General features: G+C 52.0%; 2 protein-coding genes across 2 annotated transcripts in view; both read right to left on the reverse strand.

Moving 5' to 3' along the window:
• Window positions 1-2152: 2152 nt before the first annotated feature.
• Window positions 2153-3022, reverse strand: MAFA (MAF bZIP transcription factor A). The gene has a single exon (XM_054385475.1). It carries the CDS (start codon window positions 3020-3022, stop codon window positions 2153-2155), a length of 870 nt encoding a protein of 289 aa, XP_054241450.1.
• A 688-nt stretch (window positions 3023-3710) lies between these two features.
• The window catches only part of ZC3H3 (zinc finger CCCH-type containing 3), a 164720-nt gene continuing 145736 nt past the window's right edge, over window positions 3711-22694 (reverse strand). Inside the window, exons 12-15 of the mRNA XM_054385407.1 lie at window positions 22287-22495; window positions 11464-11544; window positions 4211-4353; window positions 3711-3857 (exon numbers count right to left, since the gene is read on the reverse strand). Of these exons, the coding sequence (XP_054241382.1) occupies window positions 3711-3857; window positions 4211-4353; window positions 11464-11544; window positions 22287-22495 (580 nt within the window). The remainder of the gene's footprint in view (window positions 3858-4210; window positions 4354-11463; window positions 11545-22286; window positions 22496-22694) is intronic.

Consider the following 22694-nt stretch of genomic DNA (forward strand, 5'->3'; position numbering starts at 1 on the left):
ACTGCAGCCAACATGCTGGGCTGCAGACCTGCCACAGCTGAGCCTGGGTTAAAAAAAATAAAAATACAGGAGAAAAAATAAATATAGATATTAAAAACATAGACAAAATGCTCTGAAATGTGTGGGCCCAGGGCTTGTGCTGTAAATTGCCCCAGCAAGCCCAGCACAGACAGGAAAAGCGTGAGCGGGGCAGCCCTGTTTGAGCTTCCCAGCAGCGCAGATCAGAGCTGCCGAGGACATAAATCCCTGTAACCAGTCCCAAAAAAACCCAAAATATGGATAAAAATTCCAATCCTAAAGTTTGCCTTTAGGAAGAAATGGATGTTGTATTTGGTGGGGAGGGGGGTTTTCCCCTCCTTCCCTTAATTAAAAACTCTAAAGCAAGAAGTAAAAAGAATTCATTACCGTTGAAAATCAGGCTCAGCGGGATGGTGTCAAACTGGATCCAAGCTGGGGTGAAGGTGATTTTATTTTCAGTGGGTGAAAGTCTTCCAGGGTGACTTGAGACCCTCCAGCCAGGGGAAAAGAAAAATAAAAGGTAATAAAAAAGGAGGGGGCAGAAAAAGTGAAAACCCAAAAAGTTCAGAGCTGCTGGTGGCTCATGGGTGATGGTCAATGCTGCATTTATTCCCCACCCCAACACCGTGACCCGAAGAAAGAAGAAGAAAACCCGAAAGGAAAAGGTGATGCTGTTGGAAGATGGAGAGAAAAACCCAACCCAAGCTCTAGTTGAATATAAGTTTTGTTGTTTTTTTTTTTTTAGTTATTTTATCTTGATGCAACATCATTAAAACCGTCACAAATTGAAACAACAGGTCATTAAAAACACTTCGTACCCTCAGTCCCTAAAATGCACCAGCCTCCCAAACTCCCTCTCTCCAAAATTTTTACATATTTTTCCCCCTGAAAAAAAAAACCCTCTTTTTTTTTTACCCTTTTTTTTCATATTTAAATAAGCAACTCGATTAAAAAACAAAACAAAACAAACCCAACCCCATTTTTAGGGGCGCAGGAGCAGCTCCGCTTTCATTTCCCATCGCACAAAATTCTTCTTTTTATTTCCTCTTTTTTTTCTTTTTTTTTTTTTATTTTCACTCAAGAAATAATGTGCATTATTATTCGTTTTTTTTCCCCTTTCCCTTCATCAAACATCAAGGTTTTAAAATATTCCGAGGGTTTAATAAATAAATCTGGTGCATAGTGAGATAGCAGCCAACCCTTATTTTGTTTATGCAGTCCATAGATTTTTACTATATTGCCTTTTATTTGTTTTTTTCCTTTAGGTCACCCTAAAATTGTTTCCCACCCTTCCCTCCCTTCACCCTCCCTCTCCCCACTATTTTTAAGAGCATAGATAACTTTAAATCTCTATAAAACAATTATTTAACCCAATTTTTGACTCCTGTATATAGTGCATTCGGCTTCTTCCCAACATCATTAAATTAACTTGGATATTATTTGCATGCTATTTCATACAAACTTTTTAAGACTTGTGTTAAATTTTTTTTGTCCATTTTTCTAAAGATTTTGGTTATTTTTTGTGTGTTTTTTTTTTCTTTTTTTTCATCATAAACCACCAAGCAAAATATAGGCTTAAAGAAAAAAAAATACACACCCCCACCCCCCCCGAAAAAAGAAAACAAAAAGGCAGAAAAACTAAACTAATTTCTACATATTTACAAGGGTGAATAAGTTAAATGTGGCTCAGATTTGCCAGCCGGGGTGGATTTGCAGAGGGTTTTAGGTGGATGTGGTGGGGCTGGGTAGGGTGCAGCGCTGCTGGGACCCCCCCGCCCCGGCTCAGAGACCCCCTCCAAAAATTAAAATAAAGGGATAAAAACAAGCAGGATAAGGAGGGATTGGGAGGGGGAATCTCCTGGATGCTCCCAGGGAAGGGGGAAAACTGGAGGGGGGGGGGGGGGGGGGGGGGGGGCAGCGCACCATACACGTCCCGCATGCAGGCTGGCTCCAGGATCTCTCCCCCCACCACTCCCTCCCCAACCCCGGGATCCCTCCCCAAAATTTCAAGAGGGGAGGGGGCGGGAAATAATAATAATATTAACTTTTATACAAGCAGAGGGGTTGCTCACCCTACATGAGGACAAAAAAGGGGGCACCCCCTCACCACCACCACCACCCATGGGTTTGTGGCTCACATAAAGAAGTCGGCAGTGGGTTTGGGGGCTGTGGATGGGGAGGGTTCCCTTGGGAAGCCCCCCCGGCCGGCTAACTTCTCGTATTTTTCTTTGTACAGATCCCTTTCCTTGGCCAAGCGGGTCACCTCTTGCTTGAGTTGTTCCACTTGACTTTGGAGTTGACATTTCTCGTTCTCCAGGATGTGCCGCTGCTGGACCCGCTTGTAACGGCAGGATTGAGCGTAGCCTCGGTTCTTCAAGGTCCTCCTCTTCTGCTTGAGGCGGATGACCTCCTCCTTGCTGAAGCCCCGCAGCTGCCGGTTGAGCTCTCGTACCGACATACTCACCAACTGGTCGTCGGAGAAGCGGTCCTCCAAACGCAGGTGGTGATGGTGGTGATGGTGGTGACCAGGATGATGATGAGCTGCCGGAGGAAGCTCCTCACCTCCAAAAGGTTGAGGTCGGAAAGGCTCGTAACCTTGATGGTGATGATGATGATGGTGTGGAGCTCCGATCAACGCTTCCACCGCATCCTCCGGTGTCAGGTTGAGAGCTTCAGGATTCAGGTGATGCTGGTAACCCGACATCCAATATAGCTCCTCTAGCTGAGGTTTGGAGCCCAGGGAAGCAGCTGTAGTAGTTGGGGGACCTGGTGCTGGTTGTCCACCAGGACTTGGAGCGCAGAAACTGGGCGAGGAAGGCACGGAGGAGCAGGGCGTGCTGAGCGGGGTGGAGGACAGGGACCCGGCAGGCAGACGGTGGCACAGCCTCTCCGCCTCCGCCGGTTCCTTCTTCACTTCGAACTTCATCAAGTCGAAATCGTTCACGTACTCGATGGCGAGGGGGCTGGTGGGCAGCTCCGCGCTCATTGCCAGCTCCGAGGCCATCTCAGTCCATGGAGAGGGGACAGGGGGGCAGTTTGAGCCCCCGAGGGCACCACCACCACCGTTCACCCAAATGGGATTCCGGAGATTCTTCCCAGCGCGGGTCCCCGGGGGATCGGCGAGACCGGCTGCCCCTGGCGGGCCTCGGCTTCCCGGTGCTGCCCGGCTTCGGGAGCCTCGGACAGGGCTGTGCTGGCACCGGGACTCTGCTGCGGGCTTGCACTGCGTTCCAGGACGCTCCGATGAGGCTTTTCTGGGAGGGTCAGACGGGCTTCGGGACTCCGCGACGGGGCTTTGCCGGCTCCGGGGCTCTCCTGTGGGTTTCACCCGGGCTCCGGAACCCTTCGGCGGGGTTCAGCTGGGGTCCGGAAGCCTCCGACGGGGCTTTGCCGGCTCCGGGACTCTGCTGCGGGGTTGCACTGGGCTCCGGGAGCCTCCGACAGGTTTTTCTGCGGGGTTCAGCCCGGCTCCAGGACCCCTCTACGGGGCTCTGCTGTCGGGACTCCCCGACTGGGCTTTGGTGCGGGGTTCAGCCGGGTTCCAAGACTCTTCTGCGCGGTTTAACCGGGTTCTGAGACCCTCCGACGGGGCTTTGCCTGCTCCGGGACTCTGCTGTGGGGCTTTTCCACTGGAACACTCAAATGGGACTCTGCTGCGGGGTTCAGCGGGGCTCCGGGAGCTTCCGACGAAGCTATTCTGCAGCGTGCAAGTGGGACTTTCCGATGCGGCTTTGCTGTGAGATGCAGTCCGGCTCTCGGAGCCTCCGACGGACCTTTGCTGCGAGGTTTAACCGGGCTCCGAGAGCTTCCGCTGGGGCTTTGTCGGCTCGGGGACTCTGCTGCGGGGTTTAACAGGACTCCCTGACCCTCCGATAGGACTTTGCCGGCTCCGGGACTCTGCTGTGGGGTTCACCCCGGCTCCGGGACCCTCCAATGGGGCTTCGCCGGCTCAGAGACTCCGCTGCGGGCTGCAGCCGGGCTCGGTGCCTTCTGAGCTGGTCTCTTTCACTTTGCTTGCTCCGGGAAGCGCAGCCCCGTGGGTGCGGGATCCGCTCCCTTCTCTAGCCTGGACTCTTCAGCTAAATCCCGTGGCAAGTTCCGCCGCTGCTTGCGGTCGATTCCCCAATGGCGAGGAGCAGGCAAAGCCCTGCCCGCCCCTTCCTGCCTCCCCTGGCACCTGCCCTGGCCCCACCTCCCCGGACTGGGAGCCTTCTTCTGCCCTCCTCCTCTTTTTCTTCTTCCTCCTCCTCCCCACGGGCACGGTGCCCGGGGGCGGGGTCCGGACCCCTGCCCGCACCCTGCCCCTTGCTCGGCGCTGCCGCCACCGCCGGGCAGCTGAATGGGACCCTCCGCCTCATATATGGGGGAAAAAAAAGGAGGCACCCACCCTCCCCACACACACCCCCAACACCTCGAACCCGGCCCCCGGGGCGGGATCTGTCCTTTTCTAGCCTATCAGAGAGCTAACAACCCGTTATGTTTGCATATCCCCATAGTAACGCCCCCAGGGTGGCTGTCAGTATCCGAGGGGCTCGGTGCTGCCCGTGGTAGGTCTGAGGGAGAGGGGTGAGGCGGTCGTGACCTGGGCATCCCACCTTGCATCCCTGGGTGTCGCCCCTGCCTCCTTCTGCATCCACTCTGCATCCCCGGGTATCCCCCTCTGCATCCCCCAGGCACCCTCCTACATCCCTAGACATCCCTCCTGCATCCCTTGGCCATCCCCCAGGCATCTCCCTTCCATCCCTGGGCATCTCACCTATAACCCCTGGGGCATCCTCTGGGGCGTCTCCCCTGCATCCCTGCACACCCCTTTTGCATCCCTCTGCATCCCCTGGGCATTCCCCAGGCATCCCTGGACATCCTTGGACATCCACCTGCATCCCCTGGACATCCCTTTTGCATGCCACCTGCATCCCTCAGGCATCCCCTCGGCACTCCTGTTGCATGCCCGCCTGTATCCCCCTTTCATCCCTGCGCATCCCATCTAGATCCCTTGGGTATCCCTTGGGTATTGAGAGGTATGCCCCCTCAGCTCCTACCAACCCACCTGGAGCCCAGACCAGGACGAGCAAAAAGTGAGAGGAAAAACATCCCACAAAAACGTTTTCCTAAAAAAAAAAACAACCCTGAGAAAGACCCAAAACAGGGATCCTTGAGCCTAAATCAACTTACTGAGGGACCACAACCTCCTGTGCCCCTGTGGGTGCCAGGCCTGACATCTGGGAGCTGCCCAGAATCCTTCCTAGGACACAGGAAACACTTGTGGAGATCCATACACTCATTTTTAGGGATTTGTTTGGTTGGTTGGTTTTGTTTTGTTATATTAGCTCCAGGACCAGCCACACTGGGACCAGTTTCACCACTGCCTCTGGTTTGGTGCTGCAGGAGGTGGCAAATTTTACCTGACACGTGGCAAGCAGCACCACCAGCTTCAGGATGAGGAGCAACATGGAGCACATAGAAAAGACATTGCTGGCTGGGGTGACCATGAGGTGCTCAGCCCACCACAGCATGAGGTCCTGGCTCCAAGTCATGCCACCTCCTGGGGTCAAGGTCAATGTTGGGGAGTCAGGGACAGCACTGGAGGATCAGGGTTAGGATAGGGACATGGATTGAGGTCAAGGATGAGGCAGCCTGGTTCCAGTCGTGGGCGCAGCTGCTCCCCACATCAAGGTGTTTGAGGGAAACTGAGGCATGGGGCAGTCATCATCGAGTTGTCCCACCCCAAGGGATGAAGGGCTTCATCCCAAAGAAACTATCAATACTCTTCCACCACCTACCATTTCTCACCTTGGAGCCCAGGATCACCCTCAGCATCCCACAGGATGGAGCTTTGGTCCCACCACATCCCAGTCTGGCTGCATCCTACCCCACAAGCAGGTCCGTGGGATGTGGGAGGTGATGGTCCTCTTGTCCAGCTGATGGCTATCCCTACTCGTGGGCTTGGGTGGGAGACACTGCCCTCCATGGGTGCTAGGTGGTATCCTGTTTGGTTGGAAAAGACCTCTAAGATCATCAAGCCCAACCACCAACCTAACACCACCATGGCTATTAAACCATGTCCCAAAGTGTCATGTCCACCACGATGGTGATGCACCACCAGCATCTACAGCATGGATCCAAGTGTTGGTAGATGGAGAAGGATTTGAAGTGATTTGGGGAGGGAGAAAAGTTATGTAGAGGTTGGTGTCCATGGTGGGACCAGCTATGGGCACCAAGGAGGAAAATGAGGGGGAGAAGAAGATGAGGAGGATGGGGAAAAGGAAGGCAGGGAACACCTTGATGACAGGCAGAAAAGTGAGTTGGGGTGTGGGGGGTGGTGTTCAAATTGGGCTGAATTAATGCAAAAAAAGCTTTTTTTTTTGGGGGGGGGGGGGGGGGGGAGGGATGAAAACCCTTATCCCAGTGTTTTCCCAATAATTAACCCCCAGGATAACTGATTTTACTGGATCTGACCTCTGTAGGCTTTGGGTCTTGAGCTGGGGCAGACTGGGGTGTGTTGTCCCCCTTGGTGCAGGTCATGGATGCAGGGAAAGCCCCAGGGCTTCAGTGATACTGGAAGTTATCCCACACTGGAAAATCTAGGACACAGATATCCCATCTTGGAGACCCCAAACTGAGCAGGTGATACTGGGATGGCCCCCACCCCAACTGGAGGGAGGGGACCAAAGAGGACCATCTGGATGGAACCCCCTTTTCGTGGGGATGTTCTGAACCTTGATGTGTTGAACTGCATGACCTCAAATGCAGCACCCCTGTCCCAGGGCAGTGGTGGGATGTGGGGCACCACATTCCACAGAGGAACACAGAGCCCTGGGGAGCACCCAGCCCCCCTCAGCAGCTGCCACCACCCCCATGGGCCAGGAGCCACCAAGGGATTAGGAACGGGCTGGGCTCCAACAGGGCTGGTGCTGGCCCACGACACCCCCAGCTTGGGTATTTTTAGCAGGGTGGCTGCCCCCCCCCCACCCCATGGCATGTCCCCAGCCCTCCCCACCACACTGAACCTGTCCTCTAAGTTTACTCACAGGAGGTCAAGTGACATAACCAGGTTGGAGGCCACAGGATGGCAGAGGGATGGCATCACCCTTCGCTTTTAGAACGGGCAGCTCCTCTGCCCCTTTAACCCTTCCAGCAGGGATGGCTCCCTGGGGGCTGCCCACTTGGTTGATGATGACCCCAGACCATCACCACACCCAGTCTGGGGTGCTCTTGGCTAGGGGATACCCTCACAGGGGACATCACCTCATGGAGAGGGTGATGTGCACCTGAGATCATACAATGGTTTTGGTTGGAAAAGACCTCTAAGAACACTGAGTCCAACTGTCAACCCAACACCACCGTGGCCATTTAGCCACATCTCACAATGGTGGTATCATGTTGGTCATGCTCCACCAGCATCCACAGCACTGCTCCTGGTGTTGCTGGATGGACAAGGATTTGAAGTGATTCTGGGAAGGGAAAAGGTCATGCAGAGGATGTGTCCATGGTGGGATCAGCTATGGGCACCAAGGAGGAAAAGGAGAGGATGAAAAGGAGAAGGAAGAGAAGGAGAAGGAGGAGGTGGAGGAAAAGAAGGAAGAAGAGGAGGAGGAGGAAGAAAAGGAAGAAGAGGAGGAGGAAGAGAAGGAAGAAGAGGAGGAGGAAGAGAAGGAGGAGGAGGAGAAGGAGTAGAAAGAAGAAAAGCAGCAGGAGGAGGAGGAGAAGTAGAAGGAAGAAAAGCAGGAGGAGGAGGAGGGCAGGGGACAGCCACCCTGATGACAGGCAGAAAAGTGAGCAGGGGTGGCTGGGGGTGACGTGAGCTGGGCACCTGCTTCCGCGGCAGGAGACCAAGAGCTGTGCCAAGAGGGCTTTTCCAGGAACTGTTTATGGTGCCTTCCAGAAACACTGCCCTGGGCCACTTTTCCAGCCAAGACACCCTCACAACATGTCCTTGCTGGGCTTTCAGGACAACCCAGCCATGTCCCCACCACTGCAACCTGCCCATCTTCACGGGGAGGTTGGATAAAATGGATAAACCCCCTGACCAGGACCCATCATCGAGGTGTCTTGGCTGGTAGTGGAACCCACTAGGGCTCAGAGCTAACTCTTCAGGGGCCACATTGATCCTGGCTTGGAAATTAATCACCTCCCAAGCAGCATAAATTCCAACCCTCCTCAGAAGGGAGCGGTGAGAGTGGTGGGTGGCCAAACTCTCCATGAGCTCCTGGTTTTGCTTCACTTAATTAGTGCAGAATGAGCCTTAATCCTTGTTAGCCTGGTTGTTAATGAGCTGTGGCCACCAAGCATTGAAGCTCCTGGTCACCATCAGCCAGCACTGGCCATCCTTGGGGATTTGCAGGGTGATTTTGAACAACTTCAGGGAGTTTTTTGATAGGAAACCACCATGTGAAGAAACAAAGTGACCAGTGGTGATCCCAGAGCTCAGCATTGGGACCAGTTCTCTTTAATATCTTCATCAGGAACCTGGATGAGGGCACCAAGGCATCCTCAGTAAGTCTGCAGATGACACCAAGCTGGGTGGGAGTGCTGAGCTGCTGGAGGGTAGGAAGGTTCTACAGAGGGATCTGGCCAGGCTGGATTGATGGTACAGGGCCAGTGGGATGAGGTTCAACAAGGCCAAGTTCTGGGTGCTGCACTTGGGTCACAACAACCCCATGAAGGCTCCAGGCTGGGGGCAGAGTGGCTGGAGACTGTCCAGTGGAAAAGGACCTGGGGGAGTTGGTCAGCAGTGGCTGGAGATGAGCCAGAGCGTGCCCAGGTGGCCAAGAAGGCCATGAGCATCCCAGCTTGGATCAGAAACTCTGTGGTCACAATAGTAGGGCAGCAACAGTCCTCCTGTATTGGGGGCACTGGTGAGGCCACACCTGGAATCCTGGGTTCAGTTTTGGGCCACTCACGCCAAGAAGGACATTGAGAGGATGGAGCAGGTCCAGAGAAGGGCAACCATGCTGGTGCAGGGTCTGGAGAACAGGTCTGGTGGGGAGCAACTGAGGGAACTGGGATTGTTCAGCTTGGAGAAAGGGAGGCTGAGGGGAGACTTCTGGCTCTCTACAACTGCCCAAAAGGAAGTCGGAGCCAGGTGGGGGTTGCTATCTTCTCCCAAGGAACAAGGGATACCACAAAAGGAAATGGCCTCAAGTTGCCCCAGGGGAGGTTTAGGTTGGTTATAAAAAAAACCTCTTTACTGAATGGAAGGAGCAGGTTCATCATAACAGGCTCCCCAGGGAAGTGGTTGATTCTTCATCCTTGGAGATCTTTAAAAGCCACAGAGATGTGGTGCTAAGGGATATGGTTTAGCACCAGCCTTGGGAAAGTTAGAGAATGGTTGGACTGGATGATCTTAAAGGTCTTCTCCAACCAAAACTATTCCATGATTCAGTATTTTGGGAGGAAGGGAGGAAAAAGTGATGAGATTTAAAAACCTTGACAGATTTAGGGAGCAGAGAGGCCTCTCCACCAGCTTCTCGAGATGTTGGTGATGAAGCACTGAGCAAAGCCACGCTGTGACCAGGAATCCTGGGGCAGAACCTTTTTATTTACAAATCAAAACACAAAGGGTTAATGAAAGATATTGAAGAGCAACAGAGACAACCAAGGATTTACCCAAAAACTGTTACACACACTGGGGTATGAGTGGTCTCCACGATGGCCGGGGGGGACATGGCCACGGCCACCTCAAACTGCTCCTCAAGTGGCACTAAACCTCTCTTCTCCCAGGTGAGCAACATCCTTAAACAGGAGCTCAGGGAGGTGACAAGCATTGAGGACATCGTGGCTTTGGTCACTCAAGACACCCAAGGCTTCACCACAAGCTGGCATGGGGAAAATGTCCATGTGGAGTGATAAAAAGACCCCTCCGTGGGGTGTGTGCACCCATGGGTGCTCACCCAGGGCAGGAAAAACCCCCATGGGGCCCTTCACCAGGGGGTGAAACTGCAGCCCTCAGCCCCTCACCACAGCCATGGCACAGCTGAGCCCACACCATCGTGGTGGTTCCATCACCCACCCCACTGTTGGATGCAGCTGGTTGCTGGGTTCTCAAGGAGCTCCAGCATTCACCCATGGCCCTGCTGATGTATTTCCCTTGCAGGACTTGGGATTGAGGAGCAGAGGATGGACAAATCTGGCCACCTCACATGGCTGCTACCAGCTCTTACCAGGAAATGCTACAGCTGACCCCAAAATCCCATCCATGTAAGGGAACAGCATCCACCACCCTAAAATCCTCTTGGAAGTTGTAGCCATGAACGCAAAGCAGCATCCACATGGCCAACAGCACTTGGTACAGTGCTCCCCTTGTGCTTTGCTCCTGATTGGATTTGGAGGGACCCTAAAAAAAACCCCTGGGTTTGGGTCCTCTGAGGGAGACCAAAGCCCTGTTGAGATGTGGAGAGGTGGGAGTTAGGGTGCAACCAGCCATGGGACATCTCAAGATGCTGCAGGAGCATCTGGTGTGAGCTCAGCCTTGTTCCCAGCTCTTGGAACGTGGCTCTGTTCCCAGAAATCTCCTCCCAGGAGCAAGGAGATGGAGCAGGATGGATGCAGGTGGGATCTGGGCATAGAGAGATGAGGACTGAGCCACTTCGGGGCTTTCCACCCCATTACATCCCAGCATGGTGGTTTGTGACCACCAGCCATGCTTGTCTCCAACACAGTGGCTGACCTGAATGTGGGCACATTGAGTGATGGCATTAAGCTCCTCAGGTCCCTGTGTCACCTCATGTCCAGGACAGCAGCAGAACCACGATCTGAGGGAGGATCAATGGGGATGGAAGCTTCTTCTCAGCCCCACAAGCAACCAAGGAGGCTGGTGGTAGGTCTTGCCTTCAAGAAACAGGCTGAAAAGACAATTTATTGGCAAATTAAAACATTTCAAAGCTGCTTCCACATGGGAATGGGTGATGGTTCCTCAGCGATGTCACCTGGCTCCGTGCCAAAATGATGTGCCCAGACAAACGAGCAGAGGATGTGGTGTCACATCTGGGTGTGGTGTCCTGAGGTAGGTGCCAAGGCCATGCCCAGCTCTGCTCTTCCTGAGCTGGTTTGGCTGCCATGCAGTTGGGTCTTGCTCACAGCCGGGGCTTGATCTGCAGTTGTTTGCCTGCAGGGAGGAAAGGAAAAGGAGATGGACTCATCTGGACACCCTCAGGCTTCTTCTTGCCTGGTCATGGTGCATTAACACACCAGAGATGAGCATGGGCAGTGGAAATGAGGGTGATCCTCCACAGAATCAGAGTGACAGGGCTTGGAAGGGACCTCTGAAGTTCATCTAGTCCAATCCTCCTGCCACCTAGAGCAGGTTGCACAGGACGGTGTCCAAGTGGGTTTTAAATGACTCCAGAGATGGAGACTCCACCACCTCTCTGGGCAGCCTCATCCAGTGCTGTACCACCCTCAGAGTGGAGTTCCACCACAGCAGCACCCAACCCTGCTAGCACCCACCTTTGCCACCCTCTTCCAGATGGGGGTTTTCAGAGTCCTGGGAGGATGCTGGTGGCAAAGTCCTCTTCCTTTTGGTGCTACCTGGGAGTGGAGAGGAAGAAAAGGAGAAAAGTCAATGAGGTTGGCTTGGTTTGCCCTGGAAATCCCTTGAGATGTGGGTGAGGAGCATCCATCCCTTGCCCTGTCACAACAAGCTCTGATAAAGTTTGTCCCTATTGGCTCCTTTAAGTAGTGAAAGGACACAAGAAGGTCTCTCCTTCTGTTCTCCAGACTGAACCACCCCAACTGTCCGTCCTCACAGCAGAGGTGCTCCAGCCCTTCCATCTTTGTTGTGGTTTCCTATGGACCTTCCCCAAGAGGTCCACATCTTTCCTGTGCTGAGAACTCCAGAGCTGGACACAGTACAACGATGTCCAACACGAAGGTGAGATCATGGACACCTTCTAGCAGCCTTAAAAATCCAAAGGAGAAAGTTATGGGGCAGGGAAGTTAGGAGGAGTGAGAACCTCAGGCAATATCCAAACCTAAGGAGTCACCAAGAGCTTAGCTTTGCTTTTAAACTTGGGTAAACAAATTTCCCTGGTGTCTACATGGTGGTGGCAGTGATACATGGGCTTTGGAGCTAATTTATGTAGAATAAAGAGGGCTCATTTAGCACCTTTCCACCCTTAATACAACACCCATACATCAGAGGCTGCACAGCAGCCACCACACACTTGGCCATTAGTCAACAACAATGCAGCCCTGTTTGGCTTTGAGGAACAGCAACACTGAGCAGACCCTCAGTCCACCTTGAGCAGACCCTCATCACATCTTGAGCAGACCCTCATTGCACCCAACAGCCACTGACCACCCTCCTGATTCTCCAGGAGCCCTTTTGCATGGAACCAGATGGGTTTTCCCAACTTGGGATTTCCAAATCCCACCTTGGTTGCTGAAATTAAGGTCTGGGCTGGAGTAGGGAAGAGCAGAGCAACAGCAAGCAAGAGATTAACTCATGCTGGGTGCTGTGGCCATGACAGTGAAAAGTCTAAGGACCAAATCCACCACTAGCATCCTGCCAAGATGACTTCAGCTTGCTGAAGCACTGTGCCTACCTCAAAGAGGGTCCCAGACGTCAACCTGGTCCAACCTGGCCCAGATTCAAAGTCTGGGTGCATGAAGCTTTGAGCAGCCTGGTAGTAGGAGGTGCTCCTGGCCATAGCAAGGACTTAGAATCAGATGATCCTTAAGGTCCCTTACAGCCCAAACCAGGATATGATTCCATGATTCTGTGACTCCATGATTCCATGACTTTATGCTTACACCCTGAGCAGACCCTCATCACACCTCACTCAGCCTCTCCAGGAACCAGATGGGGTTTCTCCAACTTGGAATTTCCAAATCCCACCTTGATTGCTGTAATCAAGATCCAGCAGAGCTGCTGCCCATCAACCCCAAGGGGTCAAAATGGGCATCAACTCATTCCTGACCCACCAGCAGCCATGGTCTTGGTCCCACAATAGTGGAAATGTCTCAGTTTCTCCTGAGGAAACTTTGTGAGCTAATATCCAGGCAGTGATACAAAACCTGCACTTTGTAACTCAGAGCAAAAATGATTAAAGAAGTAGAAATATAAATTTCTTCTCTGTTTTGTATAGAAAAAGAAAGAAAAATTATTTGGAAATCAACCACCATTAGCTCCCTGACTTTGGTACCACATTGCACAGAGCTGAGAAGCTTTCAGAGCATCCATGCTTGATGTGAAACTCGTTCCGCACAAAATCAAGGAGGGTAACCAGGAAAGAAACCCCAGAATTGGTTGTAAAAGGACTAAAAAGGTCCAGTTTCTCACCATGCATGGAGGGAGATGCTGCTCCTGGAAAAGAGGAAACAGCTGGGGATGGGCAAATGTCACAGCTCAAAAAATCAGGGAGGGGGAAAACCTGGAGAGAAAGGTGGGGGTGGTGTCACTCCTCTCACTTCCTAGCAAAGGAAAATACATTTTCTGCCTTTGTGCATGGGAGATCCTGCAAATGGCATGATCAATCTTGGGTTGCATCTCAAAGTGCCTTCCTTCTCCCCCTCCTCCTTCCACCCCCACCTCTCCTTTCCCCTCTGCATCAACATAGCCTCCCAATCCATCTTCTAGGAACCAGGTAAATCATTTCTAGTTAGTGAGAGCCAGGCTAAGAAACTCCTTTTTCATTATGATGATGGAACTGCTTCCAAAAGAGAAGAACCAGAGTTGGATCACGAGCTCCCCATCGAAAGCTGGGAGGCTTCTGCTGAGCTTGTCAACCTCACTGGAGAATTAGGACTTCCAACATCCTTCCTCTTGATGAAAACCAACATTTATTCTGCTAAGCCTAAGAAGATGTCAGGCAGATGGAGAAAGTTGCCACTCTTGAGGAGGAGAAGGGAAGGAGAAGAAGGGAATCTAATAAAAATATATTATCAAGTCCAAGGGGAGGACAGAGCAGTAAATCAAGCTTCAGGTGGTACCACTAGATTTTTTGATAGAACTTGGCTGTCCCTCAGATGCTGCTGAGAGGCTCCAGATGCACCCAACAGGGAAGATCTGGAGCTTCCCTGCTTTCACTCAGATGCTGCTTCAAGGGGCACTGAAAAGAAATTTCAAGGTGGGTAATCCCCTTCAGATGGGGGATGAAAGGAGGTGGGTCTGGTCTTTGTCCCCAGATCATAGAATTGCTTCAGTTGGAAGAGACCTTTAGGATCATAAAGCCCAAATCCCCTGCCTGCCCACCACTCCCGATCTCTGAGGGGTTGAAAAATTGCTTTTCTTCCACTGCTTTGAGGCTGGGAGGGAGATGGGGAGAAGGAAAGTTGCTGGGAACTATGGAATCATCAAATGGTTTGTGTTGGAAGGGATCTTTAGAGGTCATTTAGCCCAATCCCCCTGCAGTCACAGGGACATCTGCAATTAGATGAGGTTGCTGAGACCCCCCAAACAACCTGACCTGGAATGGTTACAGGGGTGGGACATCTACCACCTCTCTGGGCAACTTGGGCTGGGGTTTCTCCAACCTCGGTGTAAAAAATTCCTTCCTTCTCTCCAGTCTCAATCTCTCACTCTCAGTTTCAACCACACACCCCTAGTCCTGTCAGAACAGGTCCTCCTGAAAAGTCTGTCCCCCTCTTTCAGCTTGGCCCCTTTAAGTACTAGAAGGCCACCAGAAGGTCTCCTGGAGCCTTCTTTTCTCCAAGGTGAACACCCCCAACTCTCTCAGCCTGGCCTCACAGCAGAGGGCTTCCAGCCCTCCCATCATTGCTGTGGCCTCCTCTGGCCCCGCTCCAACAGGTCCATGCCTCTCCTGTGCTGAGGACTCCAGAGCTGGTCCCAGGACTGCAGGTGGGGTCTCAGCAGAGCAGAGGGGCAGAGAAAGCAGCTTGAGGGGCTGGATCTCCTTGGCTTGATCCTGCATTAAATTCCTCTGGTGAGATATCCTGCACCAAAAACTCCACCTTGAGCTTCTGCCTCCCAAGAGAGAGTAAAAGAACTGGGAATGTTGATAGACAGACAGCCTGTGTGTGCCCAGGTGGCCAAGAAGGCCACAAGCATCCTGGCTTGGATCAGCAAAAGTGTGGCCAGCAGGACCAGGGCAGGGATTGTCTCCCTGGACTGGGCACAGGTGAGGCCACACCTGGAATCTGGGGTTCAGTTTTGGGCCACTCACTCCAAGAGGCACATTGAAGGGCTGGAGTGGGTCCAGAGAAGCTGGTGAAGGGTCTGGAGAACAGGTCTGGTGAGGAGTGGTTAGAGACACTGGGATTGGTGAGCCTGGAGAAAAGGAGGATGAGGGGAGACCTTCTGGCTCTCTGCAACTCCAGAAGTGGGCAAGACGCTAAAAAACTGGGAAAAAATTAATATGGAAGAAGTAAATTTCAGTCCTGGCAAAGGAGTGAGACTTGGCAGGTCTGAAAGTCTTCTGCAGATCAATCAGGGAAAAGGATTGGAAACGTGCAGGAGGCTTGGTCCAGGTGGAGAGTGAATCAAAGAGTATTTTTGAGAGCCTTTTGTGGGCTAAGAAATGATGATTTTGATTCAGAGCAAGAGCCCAATTAGAAGTCACCACACTCATCTGATTTATTGGAAATTTCAACTACATTGGCCACTTTGCAATAAGGAAATTAAATACTAACAAAGTTTCTGACCATGGGACCTTCTCAGAGCCACCGAGACAGGAGGAGATCCAAACCCAGCCTTCAACAGCCATGATATCTGCAGCACCCCGAAGCCTGAGGGTACCCCAAGCCTGATGGTGCCCTGCAACAGGATTAGGCTTTAGTAAAGGATGGAGATGGAAGGATGGAGGGATGGAGATGGAAGGATGGAGGGATGGAGATGGAAGGATGGAGGGATGGAGATGGAAGGATGAAGGGATGGGGATGGAAGAACAGGGGGATGGAAATGGAAGGATTGGAAGATGAATGGCTGGAGATGGAGGGATGGAGATGGAAGGATGGAGATGGAAGTATTGAAGGATGGAGAAGGAAGGATGGAGGGATGAAGGCAAGGGTTGTGAGATACAAAGCACTGCTGCAGAGGGATGGGCAAGCCCACCATGGAGTCCTCCTGGTGAGGATACCAGCTTGAATACCAGTCCACCTGTCTCTCCAGGCTGGGAAGGAATCACTCATGACCAAACAGAAGATGTCTGGATTCGCTATCCAGGGTAAATGAAAGCAGCCTAAACCTCCCCCACTGCAGAGCCCCCCACCAAAACCCTAAGGACCTGCTGACTCAGGAGGAGAAGATGCAATTGCTAATGACCTGAGCAGAAGCAGCCCATTAACAGGAAACCAATTAGCCTGATAGGTGTTTGCCTGCTCAAGGGATGGTCCTGCTCCACCAGCCCACCACTACCTGCAGCTCAACAGATCTTTGCATTAGAAGAAGCAATTCTATTAGAGGTTGGTTAATTCAGTTAGGAAAGAGTTTGGACACTCTCTTAATTGAAGTCTCCTTCCATGCCCAACGGAGTGTGTGTTGGCCAAGGAGCTGGGGAGGGAAGCATCTACCTGCAGCAGGATCACACAGCAAGATCAGGGTGTCCATGGGAGCATCCTATCACCACCTGCCAGGTGGCAAGAAAGATCTGCCAAGTGCCAGGAGAAGAGTGAAGAAAGGACCAGCAAGATTCATGCTGCCCTGGAGCCCTCCTGGCTGATGGGTCATGAGACAGGGAGGGTTCATGGGTACCATCAGGAAAGAAGGTGGAGATTTCTTCCTCCTGCTAAACTACCCCATGAGAGCAAAAGCCCTCAGGGGAAGGAAGTGGTGGAAAGGCTGAGTGAAGGACAAGACACATCAAGGATGCTCTCAACTCCCTTTTCCTTTTTTGCACACTTCAGGGCTTGGTGTCCTGCTGCCATTGGTGGAGGCACATTGATGCAACCTGATCTAAGTGACCCTGCTTTAGCAGGGAAGTTGGATTAGATGATCTCCAGAGCTCCCTTCCAACCCCTTCTGGCCAAGAAGGCCAATGTTGTCCTGGGGTGCATTAAGAAGAGTGTGGCCACTGAGTCATGGGAAGTTCTCCTCCCTCTCTACTCTGGTGATATCACACCTGGAGTATGGTGTCCCAGTTTGGGCTCCTCAGTTCAAAAGGGACAGGGTTCTACTGGAGAGAGTCCAATGGCAGCTATGAAGATGATGAAGAGCCTAGAACATCTGTCTGATGAGGGCAGGCTGACAGACCTGGGGCTCCTTAGCCTGGAGAAGAGTAGCCTGAGAGGAGATCTTACTAATGTTTGTAACTGTCTGAAGGGTGGAGGCCAAAGAAGAAAGGCCCAGGCTCTTTTCAGTGGTGCCCTGTAATAGGACAAGGGGCAACAGACAGAAACTGGAACCCAGGAAGTTCCACCTCAACATAAGGAGAAACTTCTTTATTTTGAGGATGAGGGAGCCCTGGAGCAGGCTGCCCAGAGAGGTTGTGGAGTTTCCTTCTCTGGAGACTTTCAAGACCCATCTGGATGCATTGCTGCGTGACCTGTCCTAGGGGATCCTGCTTTGGCAGGGGTGTTTGGACTCGATGATCTCCAGAGGTCCCTTCCAAACTCTAACATTCCATGCCTCTATGATTTGCAAAGTGATTCCTCCAGCAGCCAGAGCTGTAAACAAACCTTGGCGAGCTGCACCTCTCCAGAGCTGGAAGGGTTTGGAAGGTGCTCAGTGGAGCTGTTAAAACAAAAAGAGTGGAGCGAGCATCTTCCATTAACGTTACGGCCGTGAAATATGACAATAAAATGATGGCCTTATGGTGGCAGAGCTGCAGCCTGCCGAGCTGCTCAGGCTTTATCGTCACTCAGACGTGCAGAGAGCTGTAAAATGTTTACAGAAAAGGGTCGTTGGAGGCTATAAAATCCTCTTTTCTCTCCTAAACAAGGCTGAGCGGAGCCATTTACAAAGCCCTGAATGTTCAGCGAGGGAGAAGGAGGAAACATCTGTTCTCTCCAGGAGTTTGCAGTGATCTTCTCGAACAAATTAACTAAAAATGGGTGCTTTCTAATTAAATTAGCACTCCATTGGAAAGGTTTGCATTGGGGAGCTTGCTTACAATCAGTACAAGGAGGGCAGTTAGGCTCCAGTTCAACTGGGAGGTGAAATAGGGAAAAGGCCACTACCTAGAAATGAGTGTTGGAAGGGTAGAGGAGTCCATCTGAACATGAGCCAGTGTGTACCCAGCTGGCCAAGAAGGCCACCAGCATCCTGGCTTGGATCACAGAATCACAGAAGTCACAGAACCTTAGGGGTTAGAAGGGACCTTGAACAATCATCCAGTCCAACCACCGCTGCCAGAGCAGGACCACCTACAGTAGGTCACACAGGAATGTACCCAGGTGGGTTTTGAATGTCTCCAGAGAAGCAGACTCCACAACCCCTCTGGGCAGCCTATCCCAAGTGTTCTTCCAGTGATCAGCAACAGCCTGACCAGCAGGAGCAGGAAAGTGATTGTCCACATGGACTGGGTGCTGGTGAGGCTGCACCTTGAATCCTGGGTTCTGTTCTGGGCCCCTCACTCAGGACTTGATCTGTTCAAGAGTAGGAAGATTTTTACAGAGGGATCTGCCAGGTTGGATTAATGGGCCAAGGACAATGGGATGAGGTCCAACAAGGCCAAGTGCTGGTTCCTGCATTTGGGTCACAACCACCACATGAATGCTCCAAGTTTGGGGCAGAGTGGCTGGAAACTGCCCAGCAAAGAAAGATCTGGGGGTGCTGGTTGCATGTGTCCGGTGGCCAAGAATGTCAATGACATCCTGGCTTGGACCAGCAAGAGTGTGACTAGATGGAGCTGGGAAGTGATTGTCTTCCTGGACTGGGCACTGGAATCCTGGGTTCAGTTTTGGGTCCCTCACTCGAAGAAGGACATTGAGGTACTGGAGCAGGTCCAAAGAAGGGCAACAACAGGTGAAGGGTCTGGAGAACAGCTCTGGTGAGGAGTGGCTGGGGTTGTTCAGCCTGGAGAAAAGGAGGCTGAGGGGAGACCTTTTGGCTCTCTACAACGACCTGAAAGGAGGTTGGAGTGTGTTGGGGTTGGTTTCTTCCCAGTATCAAAAGACAGGACAGGAGGAAACGGCCTCGAGTTGCACCAGGGGAGATTTACGTTCGACATGAGAAATGATTTCTTTGTGGTCAGGCATTGTAAGAGGCTGCCCAAGGAGGTGGTGGAGTAACTGTCCCTGGAGGTGTTCAAAAGACATAGAGACTTTGGGACATGGTTTAGTGGCCATGGTGGTGTTAGGTTGATGGTTGGACTCGATCTTAGAGGTCTTAACCAACCAAAACAATCCTTTGATTCTATGATATTCCCTCTGGCTCTGGCCTCCCAGATGAAGAACACAAGAGGCAGAGGATGGGATGTTACTAAGCTCACCCTTCCCAGCTGGGATGCTCAGTTGGGAGCAGTTTGCTCCCCTCCTGCAGCATGAATGGGCTTTTTGGAGGATGCTCTGAAATCGTCACAGCCCTCAAATGACTCCACCCACCCCAAATTATAGGATTCCTCTTCCAGCTTGGAGATCCCCCATGGGAGAACACCAGCAGGCTCCACACATCACTCCTTGATTCTTGCTTTCTTCCAAAGGCCAGCAGCTGCAGACTCTCATCAAGACCCTGCAAAATGATGCTCTTGCCCATGCTGGTCCTTAAAGATCATTTCCAAACCCCCACTCCATCCCTCCCATACATGGAGCTGGTGTTCTTCTCTGTTTCTCCTCTTTGTCGCAGGATTCAAAGGGCATCTTCTCCAGTTGTGGCTTTTTAACCAAGCAATTGGGCTCACTCCATAATAACAACCTGTCCTCCTCCTTATTGATTACCCACCAATTTGTGTCACCCTCAGGCTTTACAAACAGAAACCCAACATTGTTCTTGATAGAAAGGCTGAAGCTGGGAAGGTGCAGACCCTGAAACCCTATCACAGACTCCCAAACCCCTCTGCAGACTCTTGAATTTCTCCAAACCCCACTGCAGACCCCCAAACCCTATAGCAGACTTCAAATCTTATGTAAGATCTCCATACCCCATCGCAGACCTCCAAACCCCATCATAGATGCCTAACTGTCCTCACAGACCTCCCAAGCTCCACTGCAGATCCTGAAGCCCATCACAGATCTCCAAACCCCATCTCAGACTCCCAAACCCCTCTGCAGACTCTTGAATTTCATCACAGGTCTCCAAACCCCATTGCAGACCTCCAAACGCTATAGCAGACTTCAAATCTCATGTAAGATCTCCATACCCCATCACAGACATCCAAACCCCATCATAGATGCCTAACTGTCCTCACAGACCTCCCAAGCTCCACTGCAGATCCTGAAGCCCATCACAGGTCTCCAAACCCCATCTCAGACTCCCAAACCCCTCTGCAGACTCTTGAATTTCATCACAGGTCTCCAAACCCCACTGCAGACCCCCAAACCCTATAGCAGACTTCAAATCTCATGTAAGATCTCCATACCCCATCACAGACATCCAAACCCCATCATAGATGCCTAACTGTCCTCACAGACCTCCCAAGCTCTACTGCAGATCCTGAAGCCCATCACAGCTCTCCAAAGCCCATCTCAGACTCCTAAATCCCATCACAAATCTCCAAACCCCATGGTACACTCCCTAGCCTCACTGCAGACCCCCACACCCCATTGCTGACATGCAAATCCAGTCACAGACCCTGAAACCCCAACACAGATCCCCTCAACCAGATCGTAGACCCCCAAGCCCCATAGCAGATTTCCAAACCTCACTGAAGACCCCCAAACCCCATCACAGATCCCCAAATCCCATCACAGGCCTCCAAATGCCACCGCAGATATCCAAACCCCACTTCAGACCTCCAAATCCCACTGCAACCCCACAAACCTCATTGCAGACCCCCAAGCCCCATCACTGACATCCAAACCACACTGCAGACCCCTAATCCTCATCACAGACCCTCAAAGCCCATCAGACTTCCAAACCCCATCACAGACTCTTAAAGCCTATAACAGACCTCTAAACCTCCTTGCAGACCCCCAAATCCCATTACAGATGCTCAAACCTGACTGTAGACCCCCCCAAACCCCACCGTAGATGTTCCATCCCCCTCACAGACCTCCAAATCCCATCGAAGACCCCCAAACTCCATCACAGATCCACAAATCCTATCTCAGACCTCCAAACCCAACTGCAGACACCAGCTACTACCTAGACCTATGCAAGGACTCATCCTGACCACCTGCCCAGCTCAAAACAGCATCTCAGATTGGTAAGCACCTGCCCTGGTGATTTGACCACCATGAAGGATTTGGTCCTCAAGAAGCACTTGGTCCTACAGCATCAATGGCCTCATCCTGCAGCCCTGTGAGATGATGGTTCCATACTTTTCTCCTGTTAGGCCATGGGGTCCCCAGCTCCTACTGTGCCCCAAAGCTCCTTCATTTGTGTTGAGATGAGACTTTAATTACAAAGTGCACCTCAGCACTAGCCACCAAACAGCATCCTCGTGCCCAGACTCATTGTGTGCCATCACTGCATCCCTTTGGCATGGAACCTGCTTCATCATGATGATTATTTTACAGCCATCTGCAGCTCCTGCCCCTTTTTCCTTTCCTATGGATGCTCCAGCATCTGCTTTCATAGAATCATAGAATAGAAGGGGTTGGAAGGGACCTCTGGAGATCATCCAGTCCAACTCCATGGTCACCTAGATCAGGTTGCACAGAAATGTGTCTGGGTGGGTTTGGAAGCTCTCCAGAGAAGGAGACTCCATGTCCTCTATGGGCAGCCTGCTCCAGGGCTCCAGCACCCTCACACCAAAGAAGTTTCTCTTCATCTTCAGATGGAACCTCCTGGGTTCCAGTTTGTGCCCACTTGTCCCTTGTCCTGTCACTGGGCACCACTGACATGAGGCTGGCCCCACGCTCTTGCCCCCAACCCTTCAGCCCATCGATCCAGCCTGGCCTGAGCGCTCTGTAAAACCTTCCTACATTTGAACAGAGCCAGCCCTTGGAGTGAGGGGCCCAAAACTGAACCCAGGATTCAAAGTGCAGCCTTGCCAGTGCCTAGTCCATGGGGACAATGGATTCACCTTGGCACGATTCAGAGGATGAGGAAGGAGTTGGTAACCAAATATGAGGACAAAACCCTACCTTGTGGTTTCAGGAGCAGAGCCAGGGGCTTGCACTCCTGAGTAAGTCCTGAGTGCCATCCCAGTTTGAGTTCCCAATGTTAACTGATTCACAAGGAACACCAATCCTACCCAAACCCATGGAGAGCAGCAGGAGAAGAACTCTCCCACCCAGTGAATGAGAGCAGCTTCAGAGCAAGTGCTTCCTACCTGGCTCATCCTCAAAGTCTTCCTCGTCCTTCTCCAGTTTGCAGCCCTGGTCACTGGAGGACGCTGGGGACTGGAGGGAGATGAAGGATGGCAGCTTTTGCAGCCAGCTGGTTGGTGAGGTGTTGGCTGCCTTCCAAAACTTCACTTCTTCCTCTGTGCTGGAGGGTCCAGGAATTTCCCCATCGTCATGGAGCTGAGCTGAATCATCCCTGGAGGAGGTAAAAATAATCATGGAATGGTTTGAGTTGGAAGGGACCTTAAAGATCATTCAGCTCCAACCCCCTTGCCCTGGCCAGGGACACCTTCCACTAAACCAGGTTGCTCAAAGCCTCATCCCGACTGATCTTAAACACTTCCAAGGATGAGGTGTCCACAGCTTCTCTGGGCAACCTGTTCCAGTGTCTCACC

The sequence above is a fragment of the Indicator indicator genome, chromosome 12 (genome assembly GCF_027791375.1).
Source record: "Indicator indicator isolate 239-I01 chromosome 12, UM_Iind_1.1, whole genome shotgun sequence".
In the NCBI taxonomy this organism is placed as follows: domain Eukaryota; kingdom Metazoa; phylum Chordata; class Aves; order Piciformes; family Indicatoridae; genus Indicator; species Indicator indicator.